At 32.2% G+C, this 22586-nt stretch overlaps 2 protein-coding genes and 2 pseudogenes across 2 annotated transcripts; 1 reads left to right on the top strand and 3 right to left on the bottom strand.

Moving 5' to 3' along the window:
- Positions 1–861: 861 nt before the first annotated feature.
- On the bottom strand, positions 862–2486 carry LOC18048260 (annotated as a pseudogene).
- A 4071-nt stretch (positions 2487–6557) lies between these two features.
- Positions 6558–9396, bottom strand: LOC18048259 (cytochrome P450 71A9). The gene is made up of 3 exons (XM_024189202.1): positions 8507–9396; positions 8252–8358; positions 6558–7065 (listed from the first exon to the last, which is right to left on the bottom strand). Exons 1-3 carry the CDS (start codon positions 9377–9379, stop codon positions 6558–6560), a joined length of 1488 nt encoding a protein of 495 aa, XP_024044970.1. The 5' UTR covers positions 9380–9396.
- Positions 9397–14819: 5423 nt separating this feature from the next.
- On the top strand, positions 14820–18683 carry LOC18048258 (rhodanese-like domain-containing protein 11, chloroplastic). The gene is made up of 10 exons (XM_006439896.2): positions 14820–15142; positions 15314–15409; positions 15766–15873; positions 16227–16323; positions 16489–16528; positions 16636–16710; positions 16819–16906; positions 17054–17121; positions 18044–18116; positions 18224–18683. Exons 1-10 carry the CDS (start codon positions 14984–14986, stop codon positions 18305–18307), a joined length of 888 nt encoding a protein of 295 aa, XP_006439959.1. The 5' UTR covers positions 14820–14983; the 3' UTR covers positions 18308–18683.
- Positions 18684–19341: 658 nt separating this feature from the next.
- LOC18048257 lies at positions 19342–22053 on the bottom strand (annotated as a pseudogene).
- Positions 22054–22586: the final 533 nt, after the last annotated feature.

Here is a 22586-nt window from a genome sequence, read left to right as displayed (position 1 = left end):
AATGATAAATTAAATTAAATTAATTTTTAAATTACAGTCATTAATATTTATTAAATATTTTAATACTGTAATTTTTAAGATATATATGTTCAATCTTAAATAAAACTTATGATAATAAATATAAATGAACATCCTTTTCTTTTTACAATAAAATATGTAGTATTATCTCTATCTCTCATTTGATAGTATCTCGTTTGCCGTCATTTTCGTGTTTCTTTGAAATGAAATATGTATATATGGATCATATATAAATATAGGCAAAATGATTGGTAGTGGAATGAATAGTTTAGATAGACATTATTGTCGTTCGAGTTGAAAGCAACTCAAAATTTATTAAAGTCGCTTAAGATTCCAGCAGTTACTGATTCTATTTTATTATCATTTCCAGCGAACAAATACATATACATACACAGAAAATGATAAACATGTTGACCGAATACGGATTGCGGTTCACTTGGTCTATTACTCTATTATTGCTTTTGTTTTCTTTTTTCACTGTATTTTTTGCTACGTCCAATTTCTACAAAAAGGGACCAGATTACATATCCTAAAAAGATCGCAGATATGGATTTTGATAAGAATACTAACCATACTTTAATTATTATTTTTTACTTTAAAAAAAAAAAAGTGGCCTTAATGGGTACAAACAAGTGCAAGACAATGGTGGGTTAAATTGCAACTAAATTATAACTAGCAGGCTGGGGCTCAATCATTAAAAAAGAGAAACAGTATTTAAGGGTTACAAAAAGGGGCCTCAACTTTCAAATTAAACAGGGGAAGTGGTAAAAACAAGTAGTAACACTGACAATAACAGAAAAATATGTTCAATACATAAGCAATGCTGCTGTCTATCTAATGTTTTTAAAAACGAATGGCAGGTGTAGAGACTAGGCAAAGAGGAGTTTTCTTGTGCATTGTCATCCCAGGCGCTTCTTCCATATCCAATCTTCAATTCTGATCCCTGGTGGCAATTTCCAATCAAAACGATGCAGTAAATTCGCAAGGGCAAGCTCACTTAATGGCATGGCAAAATTCATTCCAGGACATCCCCTCCTGCCTACTCCAAATGGTATCAACACAAAGTTGTTTCCCTTCAAATCGATTGAGCTATTCAAGAACCTTTCGGGTCGAAACTCAAACGGAATGTTCCCAGTGCTCAGGGTCTGTTGCTATCGCCTTTGCATTAAAAGTACCCTTGTCCCAGAAGGAATTTCGTATTCTCCTACCCTGCAATCCTCGGTAGTTTCTCTGGGGACTAGCAACGGCGCTGGTGGATGAAGTCTTAGTGCTTCCTTTACAACTAACTTAAGGTACATCAGTTCGGAGAGATCGCTTTCTTCCACCACCTCTCTTCCCTTAACGACTCCTCTTACTTCATTTTGTGCCCTTCTCATCACGGATGGATTTCTGATAAGCTCGGTCATTGTCCAAACCAACGTGGCCGAATATGTATCGGTCCCCGCAACAAATATGTCCTAATAGAAATGTATGCTTTAAAATGGTTAACAAAAGACAGTTAGGATCAGTAATAAAAGAACTAGCATATATCGAGCATGCCGTGAGGAGGCTCTTGATTTGTTCATTGCTTACGGCTACCGCTTGACTTGAATCCTTTTGATTCGAACAAGTACATCGACAAGATCTTCGTGTTCAGGTTTAGGCCTTCTAGGGTCAAGGTGTTGCTGTAATATTTCTTCATCATAAAATCTGTCAAGTTCTCTGAAAATCTTCATTACTCTTGCTTCTCGGCCATTAAACTTGTCAAGCCATCCTATCCAGGGAAAAAAATCTGCAATACTGGACTCCGCCACTACGGCCTGCATTTCCCGCATCAAGACATCAAACCTAGTTGTCCCAGTATCCGCTCCGCTGTCGTATTTTCTACCGAAGGTGACACGGCATATGATGTTATTTGCTAGCAGAAATATCAATCTGCTGAGATCAGTCGGTTCTGCTGATGATCGAGCTATGATCTTAATCATATCCGCCACTTCTTCATTTCTCATTGCCTGGAATGATTGGACTCTCTTTGAACCAAGTAATACCAAGATTGCTATCTTCCTGATCCCTCTCCAGTACTCGCCATATGGGGCAAAAGTTATGTTACTGCAGTTGTAACTGAAGATTTTAGCAGCATATAACTCTGGCCTACCTGAAAAAATAAGATCATGGGTTCTGAAGATGTCTCTGGCAACGTCAGCTGAGGAAATCACTAGAGTAGGGAGTGAGCCAAGTTGCAAGAACACGAGGGGTCCGTATTCGTTTGAAAGTTTTTGCAGCGATACATGGGGTGAGTCCCCGGTAAGTTGGTGCAGATTTCCTATAAGTGGGAGCTTCCAAGGACCAGGAGGGAGCCTGGTTGCTTGAGCTTTACTAGTTTTCTGCTTGATCAATAATATTAACACAAATGATGAGGTTGTAATTAACAAGAGAAGGAAGAAAAATTGAGAAATCATAGCGCAGTTGCACTCTTTAGTCTGTAGCATGTACTCTGTAGTGAGAAGAAAGTGTTGAAACGGTGCCGCTGCTCACTGCTGCTGGTTTTTCAAGTGTGGCAGCAAATGAAACAGTTGTTTGATAATTGTGTCATTTACGAAAATAGCCAACAAAATGGCTGTCAGCCTCTCCTTGTTATCCTGATCATTTTTTATACGGAAATTTTTTCGACACTATTTTTATTTTATTATATGTACATCTAATTATTATAAAATTTTGATATGTATTTTGCACCACCTTTATTTTTAAACTTGTATCAATCAACTATTTTAACATTAAAAATAACTATTTTACCTCTAAATGAATTAAAAGACTATTTTATCCTATAAATTTTTGAAAAAAAAAACTATAATTATAAGAATATCCCTAAATTCAATAAAATAAATAAATCTCAAAATCTAAGATGATAATTTTTAATGAAATTATAATTATAAAAAAATAACATCTTGTAATTATAATTTTATTTAATTTTTGTAATTAAATTAAATATAATGAAGTTTACAAAAAAATTAACATGAAGAAAAAAACTCCATATAATTATTGTAAACTTCCCTATAAATAACATTAAGAAACTTCCCCATACAAAATAAATGAAATTATGGTTATAAAAAATTAGTATGATAATTTTTAAATGAAAGTATAGTTATAAAAAATTAACATATTAGATTTAAGATTTATTTCTTTTATTAAACTCAGGAATATTCTTATAGTTATAGTTTTTTTATTTTTTAAAAATTTATAAAATTAAATAGTCTTTTAATTCATTTAGAGATAAAATGACTATCTTTTAGTATTAAAATGGTTGATTGATACAAATTTAAAAATAAAATTGATGCAATATACACATTAAAATTTTGTAGTGGTTCAACATTCGTACGACAAAAGAAAAGGTGGTGCAGATATAATTCCTTTTTTTTTATAACTTGCGGCAACATGTTTATGGATCATTCACTCAATCACTCAATATAGGCGGCTGCTCATTGCATAATAGACATGCTGTCACACAGTGGTCGATGGATCTCAACCTTCTTGATAAATCGGGAATTTGATCAACATCACATCATCATCCACCAAGTCCTAGTGTGGTGTGGGCAACGGAATTTGACATATTAAACCTTATACCATGAAACGTCCGTTGCAGCCATTCAAATAGAGAATGTCTGAAAGTTTATTGTGTGGATGAGCATATACTTGATCAAAATTTGGCATTCAACTCCAAGCAAATAAAGAACAACTATCAGATTTTAGAGCTAGATACTAAATAAACTGGACCAAAAACTTGGACGAGTTTTAATGGGGAACATGAAAATTGTAACCTTTAACACAAGAACTTGAAGTCAGAATACAACGAAATATTTACAGTTAAACACCACATTTATTCACCAACAAAGTCAATAATTCAAAGTATAATTATAATTCAAGAAAATTGGGAATAAAGGGTTGCAAAAATAATTTTTATATAAAGGGTCACTCTATGATGTTGTTATAAAAATTACAGCATCGATAGTGGTGTAAATATTTATCATTAGATTTAATCAACAATTCATAAAATTAAAAGTTAGTTAGGATAATATTTTAATTTTAATTATTAAAAAATTAAATTTACTAATTACTAAATCTGTTAAATATTTTTTAATGATTAAACAATAAAAAGAAATAAGTACAGTCTATTAATAGTTTTATATTTCCTTGTAAAATTTAGTATTTTAATATTAACACAATTCAATCTTAGTTTATCTTCTTATTATTATCTCATTTTCAACAAAAAGTTTACTAGATTAATAAATATTGCAACAATGAATTCAACTCAATATTTGTCAATGAGTAATTTAAAAAAAAAAAAAGACAAAGAATAAAACTAAGAATTTAAACTCGTATTGTCCCAACTATAAATGAAAAAAGGGGTCTAAATTAACATGTGTTGTTGAAGATTTAATAATCCATATTTGTTATTTACACATCTAGACTAATTTATATATTTGCATATTTAATTTTTAATTTTGCTGGGGATTTAGAAAATATTTATGGAATTACAAAAAATATAATTGTATCCATGAATTTGAATATTATCTATTAATTGTTAAGTAATTAGTTATTTATCCACTAAATTAAATCAATTGTAAAAATTAACACATTTAAATTCAAGGGTCAATAACGACTACATTATCAATACGGCAAAAATTCATACAATATCATATAGAAATTCTTATATAAATGGAATAAGTTTAATATTATTTATTATACAAGATTATTTTAAATAGAGATCCATTCGAGCGAATTTAGTAATAAAAATCCCAAAATCTTTGGGTTTCTTCTTACTAACTTACAATGTTATGTTATTAATATATAATTTCCCTTATTCGTTGGATTCCGAATTTTTATTTTTCATATCAAATTTTCATGCAGTAACCACATATATAAATATCATAAATTAGGGATCTAAAACCAAAATAAAATAATAAAAAGTTGAAATTAGGATTTTCTATTTCTGTTGAGGATACGAAGCCTGTTGCCGTGAGTGTTAACAGCTGTTTAAATTATTAATTAATCTTTCTTTCAGGTTTTCCAGAACAAAAGACGACAGATTGCCAACTCGATCATTGATTGATATCCAAATAATTTGGATAGGACAGAAAAGGAAGCACAGCAGCCAAACACTCTTAGCCTACATTTGGAAGGTAGAATTAAATTTGATTAACTCTTAAGATTAAATTAGATTATAATGTGATATTAGAAAGGACTATGTTAATTTAATTTAACAAAGTCAAATAGCTATTTAAATAATATAATATTTTTAAATTATATTAATAATTATTTATTTTAATTTTAAATAAATTAATGAATAAAGTTTTGATATTCTATATGAAATAAAATTACAAGTAAAAAAATTATGAAATTAACTTCTGTGTTTAATTTTTATTCCAATAGTAGGTTAATGAAAAATAAAATAGTGATAAAAAGAACACAAATTCTTCATTTAATTTTATCCCATATAAATTCATATAAAAATAAGAATTTATAATCCTATTAATTTTTAACTAAATTTTATTCTATCCTATCAGTAGATGAAAACGAAAGCTCCCAAACGTAATCTTATTTCTGGAAAGAAACAAAAGCTCCAACGGTTCCACCACCATGTGGGCCAAAATTAATGCTCACCTCTTCGTGGAGAATGTTATTGTGAAGAAAAAGAAGCAGCAGCAATAAAATAAAATGTGCGGAGGCAGAACGGCAGAAGAGATCCTTTGCAATTTCGTAATGGAACGTGATTAAGCTATCACTAATAATATAATTAATATCAATAAAATGTCGTGAGAAATTAAACTTGTAATTTATCAGAAATTTAACCGGGGTGTGAAAGTTAAACCAAGTTTTTTTGACAAAGAAAAGTTTTATGATAAAGGCTTGATAAAATTGGCCAAAACGTGTTTAAAAATGAGCACCAAAGCTTGGAAATAGACATATACATGTGGTTAAACATGCAAAACTTGAAAAGTTGGCACCGAACCTTAAAAATTTGAAAGGTGCTCAAGACTTTTTACTGACATGAATGATAAGGTTCAACTATAAATAGAGGAACAATCGTTCATTGAAATCATCTAAAAAATTAAGAGCAACAATTGAAGTGAAAAATTGTTAAGAATGTGAGCAATTGGAGAGTGTGTGTATTTGATAGGTTTTTTTACTTTCAAGTGTGTGTGAAAGTACTAGGTGAATTTGAGTTTTGAAAAATGAAATTTCTTAACTCAAATATTGTACTATAATAATGATTAGTAATACAATTATTTTCTTTTATTTCCGTGGACGTCGGTATAATTACTGAACTGCATAAAATTTTGTATTCTTTATTTTTCTATGATTATTTGGTGCCCTTCATTCCGCATTTCGCACACAACACGTCGTACAACAAATAATTAGGAAAATTTATTATCAATTGAGGCTCTTCCTACTGATACATTCCATCGTACACCAAAACAGTATAAAGAATCAATTAAAGACGTTAAACGTTTTTCCCGTTTTGATTTGATCACGACAGACTTATTTGTTGTTTGATTTGATGATCATGTCGATGTGTAGGCTGTGGCCATCAGGAAAAGAAGAGTTTTCTTGTGCATTGTTATCCCGGGCGCTTCTTCCATATCAAAATCTTCAATTCTCATCCCTGGTGGCAACTCCCAGTCGAAACTGTACAACAGACTTGCGAGTGCAAGCTCAATTAATGGGATGGCAAAATTAATTCCGGGACATGCCCTCCTGCCTACTCCAAATGGTATCAACTCATAGTTTTGTCCCTTGAAATCGATTGAGCTATTCAAGAATCTTTCAGGTCGAAACTCAAATGGATGTTCCCAATACTCAGGGTCTGTTGCTATGGCTTTTGCATTAATAAGCACCCTTGTCCCTGAAGGAATTTCGTATTCTCCTATCCTGCAATCCTCAGTAGTTTCTCTAGGGACTAGCAACGGCGCTGGTGGATGAAGTCTCAGTGCTTCCTTTACAACCATCTTGAGGTACATCAGTTCGGAGAGATCGCTTTCCTCCACCGCCTCTTTTCCCTTGACGACTCCTCTTAGGCTGCGTTTACTTGCTGGAGTAGGAGTGGGAAGTGTGGATTCCTCCTACTCCAGTGTTTACTTCATCAATTTGGAGAAGAATTGGGAATCCCACTCCGTGAACTCCACTCATTTTTGGAGTGAGAAGTGGGAGTGGGAATCCACTCCCACCTCTCTCATTTCTACCATTTTTCTTATTTAATTTAATATTTTATATTTAATAAAATATAATAAATAATATTATATTTATTTGAATAATATTATTATATTTAACTAAATAATAATTTACATTGATTCTAAGTTAAAATTTTTTTAAAATAATATTATTAGATTAATAGAGAATTAATAAATATTACTATATGCTATCTTCATTTGAAAATATAATATTATTATATTTATTTATTAATAATTAATAATAATAAATAATTTATTATAAGAAAATATTAATTTTGTACTAAATAATATTATATTATTATTTAATATAATTATATTAAATAAAATAATTTTTCATTTTATATTTACCCTCCTTTTATTAAATTTACAATAATTATATTTAATAAATATTTAAATAATATTATTATATTTACCTAAATAATAATTTGATTTGATTCTAAGTTTAAATTACTTAAAAATAATATTATTATATTAATAGAGAATTAATAAGATTACTATATACCATCTTTATTTGAAAATATAATATTATTATATTTATTTAAAAATAATAGTAATATATTTATTTAATATTAATAATTAATACTAATAAATAGTTTATTCTAAGAAAATATTAATTTCGTACTATATTAATAGTAAAAATGTTTCATTTATATTGCCCTTATCAATAATTTTTAATTTATATAATTAAAATTAAAATTAATAAAAAATTGTGATGTACATAATTAAGAATATTAATAATTATTATAAATTTACAAATATAATAAAATAAATTTTTATTCATTAAATATATATTTTTATTAACTTTGTAATTAAAAACTATAATTCTTTAAATAAAGATAAAATTGTAATTTAAAACTATTTACTCTCAATCCAAGATAAAGTAAACACATAAATTGGATTCTGATCTCCATTCCATGCTTCCATTCTAGTGTAAGTAAACAATCTACTCTCACTCCCACTCCACACTCCCAATCTTAGGATTCCTACTCCTCAGAATTTCCACTCCAATCCAAAAAAATAAACGCTACCTTACTTCATTTTGTGCTCTTCTCATCACGGATGGATTTCTGATAAGCTCGGCCATTGTCCAAACCAGCGTGGCCGAAGATGTATCGGTCCCCGCAACAAATATGTCCTAACAATTGTTCTTCCCTTATCAGTTTCAGGTTTTAATTAAAGAGGAGTAAATAATTAATGATGAAATTAATAAAGATCTAGAAGACTGCATATATGTACTGACTATTGAGTACATAACATATATATATATACACAGACACACATACCATGAGGACACCCTTAATTTGTTTAAAGTTCAGGGTTGCATCCGCGTCCCTATGAATTTGGAGAAGTACATCGACCAGATCTTCATGTTCGGGTTTAGGCCTTCTAGGATCAAGATGATGCTGTATTTCTTCATCAAAGAAGTTGTCAATTTCTCTGAAAGTCTTCTCTATGCTTGCTTTAACACCATTAAACATGTTAAGCCACCCCATCCAAGGAAGAAAGTCTGCCATACTAGATTTGCCTAACAAGGCCTGTGCTTGATGCAGCAATTCATCAAATCTGCTTCTGCCATTATATTCTCCGCTGTCAGACTTTTGACCAAATGCAACACGGCATACAATGTTATTGGATAGCAGAAGTGTCAATCTGCTTAGATCAATTGGCTTTGTTAATGATTGAGCTATAAATTGAAGCATAAGCATCACCTCTTCATATCTCACTGCCTGAAATGATTGGACCCTCTTTGAACTCAATATTTCCATTATTACAATCTTCCTGACCGCCCTCCAGTGCTCACCATAGGGTGCGAGTGATATATTGTTGAAGTTATAACTGAACTTTTTTGCAGCATATGATCGAGGCCTTCCTGAAAAAATGAGATCATGGGTTCTGAAGATTTCTCTGGCAACATCAGCTGAGGAAATTACTAAAGTGGGAACAGAGCCAAGCTGCAAGAACATGAGTGGTCCATAATCATTTGAAAGGTGTTGCAGGGACACATGGGGTGAGTCCCCGTTAAGTTGGTGCAGATTTCCTAAAACAGGGAGCTTCCAAGGACCAGGAGGGAGCCTCTTTGCTCGAACTCTCGTCTTTTCCTGCAGCTTGATAAATAGCATGAACACAAATGATGTGCTTGTAATTACTACGAGCATCAAGAAAAATTGAGAAGTCATTTTGATGTTGCTTCAGAGCAGATGAGGAATTTAGATAGTGAATCGATTGATGGTATGAGAAAGATTTGATTATTATGTATATATAGAAATGTGATGCTTAGTTCATCATGACTGCACTGAGCCTAGTTGGCAATGAATCAGTTTCCGGTGCCCCATCTTGTGGACTTGGTATATCTCTCACAAATGTATGGAAAGTATATTCTTCTAGTATTTGTGTGTAGATATATTCCAATATGAATATATATATACATATCAATTTTTAGCCATAAGTATTAGTAAACTTTGAATTGTAACACATTATTATTAAAAAAGAAAAAAAAATGATTATATGTTGGTGTGATCTGAATTTTTTCTTTGTTTTATTAAAAAAGAAAAGCATTCCATTGTTGATCAGAGTAAATGTCATTGTCTCAGTGAAAATAATAGTAATAAAAATGTTGCCATTGTATTTAGCGTGTTCCGTAATCGATGGCTATCCACCAAAATCAGTAAAATCACTTGCAACTTATCTGCATATTGAGAGAAAAATCTGCGTGGGTCTATCCATCACCTTGAGCCACTGTCGATACGTTTGTCGGTGCGTGACTTATCTGCATATTGAGAGAAAAATCTATGTGGGTCTATCCACCATCTTGAGTCACCATCGATGCGTTTGTCGGTGCGTTTGAAATTGAGATTGTTCAGTTATAACTTAAAATATATAGTATTAAAATGCTTGGTAAATACTAGCTGCTATAGGTTGAAAGATATATTAATATGATTTTTTACTTATATAATAAAAAATATATTATATATTTAATAATTTTATCAAAATTATTATTTAAAATTTATATTTACTACGTATAATTAAATTTTGTTTCATAACTACGATTTTTTTTTACAGCAGTTGTAGTTATAAAATAGAACTTCAATCCTAATCAGAACCTTTGTCTTTGTCGTATGGGAGTAGTAAGTGTTAATTTGGAACCCTTAGTAGATCTTACATTAGGTCCACAAAATTTAATATTTTGAAAAGTCAATAAAATCAATGGTAGGATCTATGGCTCTTTGATGTCTTTATCACCTTAGTAGAAGGAGTAACTATTAGAGATAATATAATTAATTAATGTATGAATGACATGTGTAGTTTAATTTTATATAACTATCATTTGCATGTAATTTTTCAAAATAAATGCATACATGTCATCACATCATTTATTTATGATATGGTTGGCATGGTATCTCATACATAAGTATTATAAAATTTCTGCAATATGAGATAGTGGACAATCTCACAAGTTTTTCTCCTCCATTAGAAGCCTTCATATTGATTGTTTTAGTGCCTGTTTGATATTGCTGATTGTCTTAGTGCTTGATTGGTATTGCTAATTATCTTAGTGCTTATTTGGTATGGTTTATTTAATTGCCATAAGTACTTATTTAATCTTATAAGCTCTTTTTAAAATTTTTGTAGTTATTTTTTTAAATAGAGTTTTTGAAGATTAAATGAGTTATTTACCTCTACTATCTCTACTATTAAAATTTCAAACTTTGAGTTTTTACGAATGCATGTTTAAGAGTTTTTTTGAAATGTTAAAATGTTTTAACATATTTTTTATTTATTTGACAATCTTATTTAATTTATTTGATAATATAACTTTAAAAACTTGCCTCTTAAATTAATTTTTAATTTTTAATAAAAACTTTCATTTATAACCAAACAATAATTTTTTTTTATGAAAACTCTACTTATAATAGTTATGATAATAAAAGTTATAATTAAGTGAGCTCTATTTGAAAAACTATATTAAACAAAGTTTTAATAACTTTATCATAAATAACTGCCTTAATAGCTTACTATAAATGGCCACCGAATCTTTTTTTTTTTAATAATTCTTTTATGATCTAATGCAATTAAATCATCATGAATTCAAAAACAGAATTCATTTTCTCTCTCAAATATAGTTTCTTACAATCAGCTCCTTTCATCTTTCTCTATATACATTATTAACATTTATTTTTACTTCCTGTTAATACTAAGGCTATCAATGTTAGAACAGATCGTACATTTTTGCCAATTGAAAAACAGATACTCACAAGAAACATACATAATTTACTCCGTCTATAACTTGATATGAATAAAAAATGTTTCAAGAAACTTATAAGGAAACTATAAATTGTTGTGTGTTGTTGTTGTCGTTGTTATTATTATTAAAAAGAACTTGTATTGGACAAACTAAATAATAATTATTATTTAAGAAAATGGTTATTTCCGCTTAATCCCTAAATGTTTCGATATTTTTCACCGCGCCCTTAAATATTTCAACAATTTCCACCCCGTACCTATTTCCGTTAATTTGACCGTTATTTTTAACTGAGCTGTTTGAAATATAAATAAATGTCATAAATGCCCCTTATTTGAATTGGAGAAAAAGTAAATGACATAAAATGTTAATCCAATAATTGATATTCATATTAAAAATTCTTAACGGTCAAATTACACAATAATTCCATCAATTAACTTATCAAATAAATTTAATTTATTATCATCAAATAATACTTAGGGCATGAGCTTCCAAAGTTACCCTTTGACCATTAGAATAAACGGTCAAATTAACGGATTGGATGCGGGGTGAAAATTGTTGAAACATTTGGAGGCACGGTGGAAAATATTAAAACATTTAGGGGCAGGCCAAAATTAACCCTTAAGAAAAAAAAACGAAAATGACTTGAAAAAGACGAAGCTAAGGGTTGGCAATGGGACGGGATGGGATGAGATTTACCAATCCCAGTCCCATCCTGTATATGCAAATGGGATGAAAAAACGTCCCAATCCCGTCCCTATATATTTTTTTGGGACAAAAATATGTCCTAATCCTGTCCCAAAAGAGATGGGATCCTGCGGGATCCCATCCCAATTAAAAAAATTTTCATTCTTAATCGGTAATGAGACGGGATGGTACAGAATTTGTCAATCCCACTCCCGTCCCGCTATGTAATTGTGATAAAAAAATGTCTCAATCCCGGCCCTAAATTTTTTTATGGGACAAAAATATGCCCCAATCCCATCCCATCGGGAAAAATTGCCATCTCTCACAAGTGAAAAAGAGTTTTCATTATTTCTTCAATAAATAATCACATGACGTGACTTTTAAGAAAATGATTATCCTTTATTATGTCAAATATTGTCAAATAATAAATTACTATATGAATTATTAAAAGTAACGCTTCTTTACGTTTAACGTTTTAAAAATAACAATTTGATATATTTCGATCATTGCCATTAGTCTAATGATAATCTCATATAGACTAAATTGTACTTTCATCAAATGAAACCTAAATTTGTAATTAAATTTTAGGGTTATTATCGTTTTACTATGGCAAATATTGCAAAATAACAAATCACTACATAAATTATTGAAAAGTAACACATCACTATATTAACTTTTTTAAAATGGTAATTTACTATGCATCCATTAATTTACAATTAATCGTGTGATAGATCAATTGGAGGGCCAATATTTTCATTTTATTATTATTATAAATTTAAATGGGGGTGAGGCTATTTGAACCCAATAAATACTTTTGGCACCCATTTTTTCTACAAAATTTTATATTACAAATATACCCTTAAATAAATTTACTTATAAACCCTTAGTCTCTTCATGATCTAAATTTATAAATTCCTCTGTTAAATACATATGAAATTATTTTTACACTTGTTGGAAGATAATGTTGACAAAACAAAACATTTCTCATTGTGAATTACTTAGGGAAGATATTTTAACATTTCTTATAATGAAACATATGCAAAATGAAATCTCAATTGTTGTTGAACCAGTAACAACGCTATTTTTCAAGTTTCATGAATTTTAAATCCTTAATAGATTTGGAAAAAAAGGAGGGGAAGAAGTTGCATCAAATTAACAAATTATGATCAAAATTTAAGTGGCAATTTGATTGCTCTTTGCAGAGGGTAATCCTGAATTCATTTATGCGCAGCCTCCAAAAGTCTCTTCCCAAATCAAAATTATGAAGCTTGCCCCATTACAATCTTTATAATGAATAAAATTATATTATTTCTAAAAGTAATAATTTTGGAAGAATCACTTGTTAAGTTTACAGATCTAAATTAGTTTGGAAAAGACATGATATTCTTTGATGTTCACTAATATTGGTGAAGACATATATGTGAATAGGATATTTTAGGAATGTAAAAAGCTATTTACCCTGAATTTGCACCCCGAAAGACAAAACGCACCGTTTGGTAATTTGATTGCCATTTGCTTTTGAAGCACGTGTTTCTTCAGTTGCTTTATGTAAGAGGGAAGGACAGTCAACATGCAACACTTATTTTATTTGTTGCGTTCTAGTTGTGCAGCACTTATTTCCTTCGCTTTGCTTTTTTGGGAAGGTCTGAAGATTTAAGCGGAGTTCATTGAAGTACTAGTGAAAAACCCGTTTTTGTTTACCTTTTCGAGGCTAAGTGGAAATCGGAGCCATGGTCTGAAGAAAATCGGAGCCGTGGTCCCGTTTGTGTTTACCTTTTCAAGGCTAAGTGGAAAATGGAAGGTCTGAAGAAAATAGGAGCTGTGGTCACATTCGTGTTTACCTTTTCGGGGCTAAGTGGAAAAGGAAAAGTGAAAACAAAAGTGAAAGTTAAGTGGAAAGCAAATGAAGTAACACGTGTGGAGAGGGAAAACCAAACGGTGCGTTTTGTTTTTCGGGGCACAAATTCAGGGTGCAAATTCAGGGTAAATAGCAGTACTCTTTAGGAATTCAGATGGGTGCTTAAAGAAAAATTATAAAATTAAAATTTTGTTGATGGATGTCATGAGAAATTGGGTTTATTGAGTATTTAAATGGGTTCAAATAGCTTCTCCATTTAAACGGCAATGATATTGTTTCACACTAATAGTAGGACAAAATTATAAATTTATATAATATTAATTTATACTATTTTCTTTTCATTTTAGGAGTTATTCAGTAAGGATAAAATTAATATTTTATAAGTTAATTAACAGATCAATTAATAAGAGTAATGAAAATATAGTGAATGGTAATTTAAAAAAAAAAAAACTCATGTAGTGAATGTTTCCTTTCAATAATTTGCGCAATGAATTGTTTTGTCGTAATACTTACCATAATGAAAATATAATAATCCTTGAGAAAAAATATTTATCTTTCTTTTAAAAAAAGGGTCTGCAAATGATTCAACTAATTGATCGCATACTATATATAATATAATGTTTATGTAATGATTTCAATATTTTTTCTTTATTTTTTTGTTTTCCTTTAAGATAATCCCATACTCTTGCGAATAGCACCAAGGAACACCCAAGTCCAAAGGTAATCCAGATAAATTTCTTTCTTTTCAGGTTTTGTCATTTTGTTAAAGCAAAAAAATACTCTATAAAAAATTATCAAAACCAGTAAGAAAAGAAGTACAAAACATTATCAAAACTAGTAACAAAAGAACGACATACTTATCTCAAAAAAAAAAAAAAAGGAAAAAAGAAAAAAAGGTAAGAAGTAAGAACAGAGCACAGGCAATTTCGAAGCTTAGAGCCTGAGACTTCAATTCTCAATCTCAGAAGCTTAAAAATGGAATCTCTGGCACTCCCTTGTCTGAATTCTTTTACGAGTTCGCGTGCAAGTTTTCACAAAGAACAGAGCAACAAACTGTTGGCTAAAGCTCGTTACTTGAACTCTTCAAAGCCAGCTTCTCTCAGACTTACGCCATATTACATTGCTCCTTCTTTTGTACGCACATATTCCATTTATTGGCTGTTCTGATTAATGGGTTCTCATTATTTTCTTTGTTCTCTTTTCTTACTGTCTCTGTTCGTTCCTCGAGAAAACCAAGGAAAATGGGGAGAAAGAAAATTGAGATTGGTTGTCTTCTGTTTCTTTTCTATGTTTTTCTTTTTAAAGAATTTGGGTGGTATTCGGATGCAAGCTGGTGGAGAAGAGTATGAGCTGAAGCAAATGAGAGATATGGCTGCTGCAAAGAAGAGATGGGACGCTCTGGTATTCCGATTTATTTAATGAAATGAAAAATTTTCCCCCTTGTTAATTATTGTCAGTGAGGGGCTATTAATCTTGTTCTGTGGAATAAAATTTCGTTGCCTTTTAGTGATTCATGTATTAGAATCACACTTTTTTGTTTTTCTAAAGTAAATTTCAAATGGTGATGTTACTTGTCTAATCTGATAATATAAAGTTTATATGAAATTATTGCACTACGATATGGTAATCGCTAAAATACACATATCAACTATGTTTATTGGACAATTATACTGATGACATTGCCTCAGCTTCTTTTACATAATGCTCTTGATCTTGAAGCTCTTAATTTAGTAGTTTCAACTGTTTTGTGTTTGTAGATCAGGGACGGAAAAGTAAAAGTTCTTACACCAAGGGAAGCCGGTTATGCAGTTCAACTCTCTAGCAAAACCTTGCTTGACGTTCGTCCATCTACTGAGCGCAAAAAGGTGAAAATTATTTCTTTTTCTACAATGTTATGTAGATGGGTTTCTCCCATTTTGCAGTAGTTTATGCTGGTGGTAGTAATGATTTTCATGATATGCTTGTAATTTCCATTAATTTTCCAGCTTAAAAGAGCCATAATCGTATGTTAGTTAAGTTGATTGATTTCAAATATTTTATTGTGTCAAATAAGGCTAGTCCTTAGTTGGATGCTGTCATTAGAATTTTTCGATACTTATGCTTCTCTCTTTTCCCTCATTTGTTGGAACATTTTTTTTACTGTCCACGGCGTTGTTGATGTCTATTTTCTTTGTCATCATCATCAAGTTTTCTTAATCTTTTTTTCTATGTTTTAAAGGGTTGGATTAAAGGCTCAATCTGGATTCCTATCTTTGATATTGATGACACATTTGATGCCGGATCTCTTCCCCCAAAGGTCACCAATTTTGTAATGGGTATCATATCATGCTGTCTTATACTTTAGTTGCATCTATTTCTGTATTAGCGTAATTAAATCTTATGCCCTTCATGGTATTACTGGCCAACGGAGTGAAAACACTGAAACTAGTGATTCCTAACTTTGTGGATGTTTCTTCTTAAATTGAATTATCATTGTGTAGGAGGTTGGTGGAGTGGTGTCCCCACATTATCTTACAATAAGTATGTTTAAATTACTTTTGAAGTTCTCAATTTTTTGGGTCCATGCATCTATTTAAGCGTAAACGTTATGTTTCATGGTTATTGTTTCTCTTTCTTCTTTTTTATAGGCAATTCTTATCAAAAGTTGAGGAGAAACTCCCAAAAGATACTGACCTGATTGTTGCATGCCAGAAAGGATTGAGGTGAATCTTTAGATGAACTTATTGGCACTTAAGATCAATCAATTTTAATCTGTGCCTCAGTGCACACTTGTTCATGCAAATTCTTCACTAACAATAGTTCTCTAAAAGGTCTCTTGCTGCTTGTGAGCTACTTTACAATGCTGGATACAGAAACCTCTTCTGGGTTCAAGGGGGTTTAGAGGCTGCTGAAGAAGAGGTATACATGTTTCTAATTTTTAATTCCAGATTTCCTTTTATTTTGTGTTCATATTTCGTTTGGTACTGACTTCTTCTTTTCATTCTTTCATTTTGCTCCAATAGGATGAATTTTTTTTTAATCTAGTCTGAATGTATTTTGGATTAGGATCTTGTCAGAGAAGGTCCTCAGCCTTTGAAGTTTGCTGGAATTGGAGGGCTTTCCGAGTTCCTTGGGTACACATCTCAGCTTTGTTACCCGTTTCTTCACATTTCATATCCAAGTACTTCTTTTTCGAAAATGACATATGTCATAATCCATGCTATGGACGGTTTATATGTGGGAAATTTGAGAAATTGGTGGAATATATTGGAAATTATAAAAGATATTGAGGAGTGAATTTTATAGATATTAAGAAGGAATACCTTGTGCAGTTTTACTGCAAGAGAAAGAGAATCTGAATGCAGTTTTACTGCTATAGAAAGAGAATCTGAAAAACATCTCCTGTTTATGAAATCCCTTGGCACTTGTCTTGATTGCATTCAACCTGAAGGCCTAAACACCCAGTTAAGCTCTGATAATATTCAGGCTGGAGACTTCCAGTAATATTCCACTTCTTCTTTCATTCATCTAGAGAATATTCAAAGATAATTTTATAATTTCTAAAACTCTTTTCTGATAATTTATTGTACATCTGCAACATTCCTTTAACATGCAAGAGAGTGGAATTAAGGATTCAATAATTCTCACTGTCACCAAGTGCTAAGTTTGTGCGAAAATTAGTTAGCAGATGATATCATTCTATCTACTGCAGTTTCTTGTGTCTTGCTGAAATGGATGGAAAATAAATCCTGTAAATGCCATTTAATGTTGTAATTGTTAGAACATTGCTAAACGTGCTCTGACTTAATGCCTGGACTGGTCTTCTTGGTGATAGATCACAAATCTTTTCATGATTCAATGGATTTTCTTAGGGCCTACTCCTAAAATACTTTTTCAGTACTTAAAAAATTGTTTGCTTGAAGCGTCTTTACCATCTGCAACAAATACCAGTCTAATAAAACGTGCCAGCTGAGGTAATAAATATACTAGTCCTGATGATGTTAAAAATTTATGATTTATTAAAGTGTACTCTTTGCGCATTTATTTTGTTTTCAGTTGGACCGATCAACAAAGAGCTCAAGCTGCCAGAGAAGGTTGGGGTTATCGATTACTATACTCTGCGCGTCTGGTAATTATGAAGTTGTTGTCTTAGATTCTTAGTAAAATAGTCTGTTGTTTAGCCTTAAATTTATTAGTTATCTGAGTGAGACTAATATCCATCTGTTTTGGAAACAGGTCGGAGTATTTCTGGCTGCTGATGCCTTGATTATTGGAGCTCAGCAAGTGGGCCGTTATATCCAGGATATAAGATCTCACTGAGATTAAGTGGCTGCACTTGAAGCAGTCGATTTAGACGTGTGAGAGACAAAAGTCTCGGTTATGCTTGACCTCAAAGTGACCAGCGATTTGTGGAGGATCCCAATTTTGAAGCTAGAGTACTTCACAAAGCTAATGACATTCGCGAATTTCAGCTATAGAATCATTTCCTTATCGTGTGTTTTTTATGCTTTTCATCCGCGTTGTGATTTTCTTTCATGTGCTGTAATGAGTTAGTTGAGCAGCGATTGCCTCGTTGTAATTTGTTAAAGCAAGCTTGGCTGCAAAGGAAATTTGCTTAACCAGTTAAATAGAATTTGAGATTGCTACTGCATAGCTATGTGTGTTTGTGTGAAGGAGGTTGTTATGTTACATGATCATGTAACATACATGATTATGTAGCGGTCGTTGGATTTTTATCCAACAGTTGTGAAAATATAAAATAATAAAATTATGTTATTTCCACAACCGTTGAATAAAATCCAACGGCTCCTACGTAATCATGTATGTTAGATAATTATATAACATTAAAAAAAAAAAGTGTTCTGTGAATTCCAATGCCTACATCTTTTTTAAATATAATTTCTTATAACCTTAAAATTGCTTGTCCATATGTAGTATGGGTGTGTAACTATCGTGCACCGGCAACTTAGCAAAGTTTTGAACGAATGAATCAAGAAACAATTATCCTTTTGTCTGGTGGAAGATAATGCAAAGCGGATAATACCCCGTTGGTACGAATTGGGTTCAGTCAACCCACCTGGAGGTTTGCTTTGTGCATTGTTATGCGGAATAGTAAAAAAATTGATAAACTAATAGAAACAAAAATTTTAAATAATAAAAATATTATTGATAAGTTTGAATAATCATAACTAGGATTTTGGGATTTTTATTAAATTTTAAATATTGTGAATTTATTAAAATAAGTGAAACTAAAATATTATTTTATAATAAAATTTTCTTAATTGAAATGAAAAAATAAAATAAACAGAATTCAAATGTGATAACTAAACAAAAGAATAAAATACTAAAAGCAATAAAAAAAATAAAAAATAACTTAATATTGCAAAACAATTAAGAAACAAATAGAATTCTAACTGGATCATAGGGCAGAACAGTCATAATAATTTGGAGTTTTGGTTCATTTGTTGCAAGCTTCAAAACTATATATCGTACACTCAAGACAAACACTTATAGCCAAATTACGAGTTTCAAAAATTTCATGCTCATCCTATGCAACCATCTTATATCACGTATATTATTCATTGTCTTCGCCATATGTTGGGTTGGTTTGACCTGCTGTCAGTGTTAGACGAGTAAACCAAAATCCAGTTCGAGCTCTCTTGGCAAACCCCATTAGACTCTTTTATTTTCCTTTTAACCTTTACTCTCTCTTCTTTTCTGCTGATTACATGCAGGGAAGCAAAATGAATTCATATGACAAGAGGGAAAATATTGACCTAGCTCGGTGGTGAATTTTCTTGGGGAAAGTGAGGCTTGGCTACAACAATCAGATCAGCTGTCCTGTGCATAGTGATGCCAAAAGCTTCATTCATATCTAAATCTTTAGCTTCAATACCAGGGGGAAGCTCCCAATCAAAGCTGTGGAGCAGCTGAGCTAGAGCTAGCTCAACAGTTGCCGCTCCAAATGCAATAGCTGGACAGCTTCTTCTACCGGAACCAAACGGTACAAGCTCGAAATCCTGCCCTTTGAAGTCGATTGTGCTACCCATAAATCTTTCTGGCTCAAAGGCTTCAGGATTTTCCCATGATTCTGGGTCCCTCCCTATTGCCCAGGCATTTACAAAAAATCGTGTTTTGGTTGAGATATTATACCCATCAATGGTAACTTCCTCCATGGATTCCCTTGGGACTAGGACAGGAGCAGGAGGGTGCAATCGAAATATCTCTTTGACGACAGCTTTCATGTAGTGCAGCTGAGGCAGGTCACTTTCTAGTACAGCTCTTCTGTCTCCAAGAATCCTTCGAACTTCAGCTTGAGCTTTTCCAAGGACACGGGGGTTCATGATGAGCTCTGTCATCCCCCAATCGAGAGTTATGAAGGTTGTATCTGTTCCTGCAGCAAACATGTCCTGCAACATTTACATAGCCACTTTCCCGTTTCAGTTTCTGTGGAGATGATAAGTCAAAAATTGCACGTTTTATACATTTAGACATCTGTTCATTTTTTAAGCTAAAAGGGGTTAAAGCAAAGCAGCCGCAAATAAAGAAGTTTTCACTGACCAAGATGATGGCTTTGACGTTGTCCATGGTGAGAGGCATTTCAGCTGATTCACTCTTCTGTATATCTAGTAAAACATCGACAAGGTCCTGCTTTTCCGTTTCTCTATCGGTATTGAGATGTTCTTTTATTACCTTGTCGAAAAGCTGATCAAAGCGTCGAAAGGTTTTTTGGAGCCTTGATTTCATGCCGGTTAAGCTGTGAAGAAACTCCATGGAAGGGAAGAAATCTCCAATACTAAAACCGCCTAGTAATGCTTGATACTCCTCGAGCATCTTCTGGAAACCATACTGATCGTACTCCCCTGCCCCCGAGAAATCCCTCCCAAGTGCAACCCTGCAAAGAACATCATTTGCATACAGTCCAAGAGTCTTAGTTAGATTGGTGGTATTAGGATAACACTCTTCTACTCGACGAACCAGACGAGCTACTTTTTTTTCTCTAACAAAAGCTAAAAAGATTGGACTCGTTTGGCACTCAGTAGCTCAAGCATGCAAATTTTTCGTATATGCCTCCAGTAAGCACCATAAGGGGAGAACACAACATCAGTGCAGTCATAAAAGAGGTGTTTGGCTGAAAAAATCTGAGGGCGGCTTGCAAGTGCAAGATCATGGGTCTTCATCACTTCCTTTGCCATTTTAGCCGAAGAAACCACTACTGTAGGAACTTCACCGAGTTGCAAGTAACAGATTGGACCAAACTTCTCTGCCAAACGGCAGAGAGAGATGTGGGGCATTTTACCAAGCTGGTGAAGGTTACCGATGACTGGAAGCTTTGAAGGGCTTGGGGGGAGATTAAGCTTTCTTTTTCTTGAATTCTCCTTTAAGATAAACTTAAGCAGCAGCAACAGAAAAAGAGCTGCAAAGACCATGGAAGGTTTGAACCCTTCCTCAAGCCATTGATGGAAAGCCATCAGAGTTTTCTCTTAACAGGTTTCTACCTTTTGGTGCAAATCATTATTCATTTATTAAAGGTAGCCACTTCATTTATATGATTAATCTCCCACCAGTGTATCTTTCTAAGTTTTTCCATATTCTCTGATCTATACTATAGGATCTAGCTAGGCTGTCAACTTCTTTATTCACGTTTTTCAACTCAATCCACTGCTATACATAGTAGCATCCAATCTCTAGTCTATTGGTGAATGATCATATGCTTGGACTATGAACATGAAATAAACAGAATAAACCCAACGGAATATTTAAAAAATTACGGCGGCTGCTACAAGTTTGTTAAGATGTGATGCGTATCAATGAAATACATCGAATCAAAGCCAAATGTAGTCATCACATGCTAAGCTAAAGAAGCTTGACTAAATGATAGAAACCTGCTCAATTATGTATGCATGAGGTGGCAAATTAAGGATAGGCGTTGATTCATCAAATGGCCGCCTAAAAGCAATAGAAACATGGCATGATGAAGCTTGTAAGAAGCGGTGGCTCACTTGTTCTAAATAGAGACATTTGCTTCAATGGTTAGTGGGGCCGATTATGTATCAAATCAAGAAAAGAGAAAAGAGGAAGCTTTAACAAAAGCTCATATCCTGAGTTAAGGAAATAAAAAGTTTCTTTTTTCAATTTTCAATGTCTTAATATTTGTTTATAAAAAAACAAAGTTCTTGGTCTGGGATTCTCTTGATAGTGGAAGTGTTTTTTTAATTTTACAGTTCAATACCATTTATTGTAGAAACTTAACACTTTATCAATATCAGTTAGATCTAGCTGCATTGTTATAGGATAAGATGTGTGAATGATAGTCAATAGGAGTTTCCGTGGTTTGTATTCCTCAAAAACTTTTTCAAGTTGCAGGTTTTACGTGTCCTGCTTGCGGAAATGTCATTGTCGGATGCCTAACCTTGTTTGCATAATGACAAGTGATCACCATCCCGGCCTGCATGCGGAAATGTCATTATCGGATGCCTAATCTTGTTTGCATAATGACAAGAGATCACCATCCCGGCTTGTGATAGACCATAATGGAGCTATCCTTGTCAATTTTGGTGGAGCTTCCTCAGCATTAATTTATCTTAATGGTAAACAA

The sequence above is a fragment of the Citrus clementina genome, unplaced genomic scaffold (assembly GCF_000493195.1).
Source record: "Citrus clementina cultivar Clemenules unplaced genomic scaffold, Citrus_clementina_v1.0 scaffold_3, whole genome shotgun sequence".
NCBI classification, from domain to species: Eukaryota; Viridiplantae; Streptophyta; class Magnoliopsida; order Sapindales; family Rutaceae; genus Citrus; species Citrus x clementina.
The sequence above is the reverse complement of the archived record's forward strand: the minus strand, read 5'-3'. Positions and strand labels throughout refer to the sequence as shown.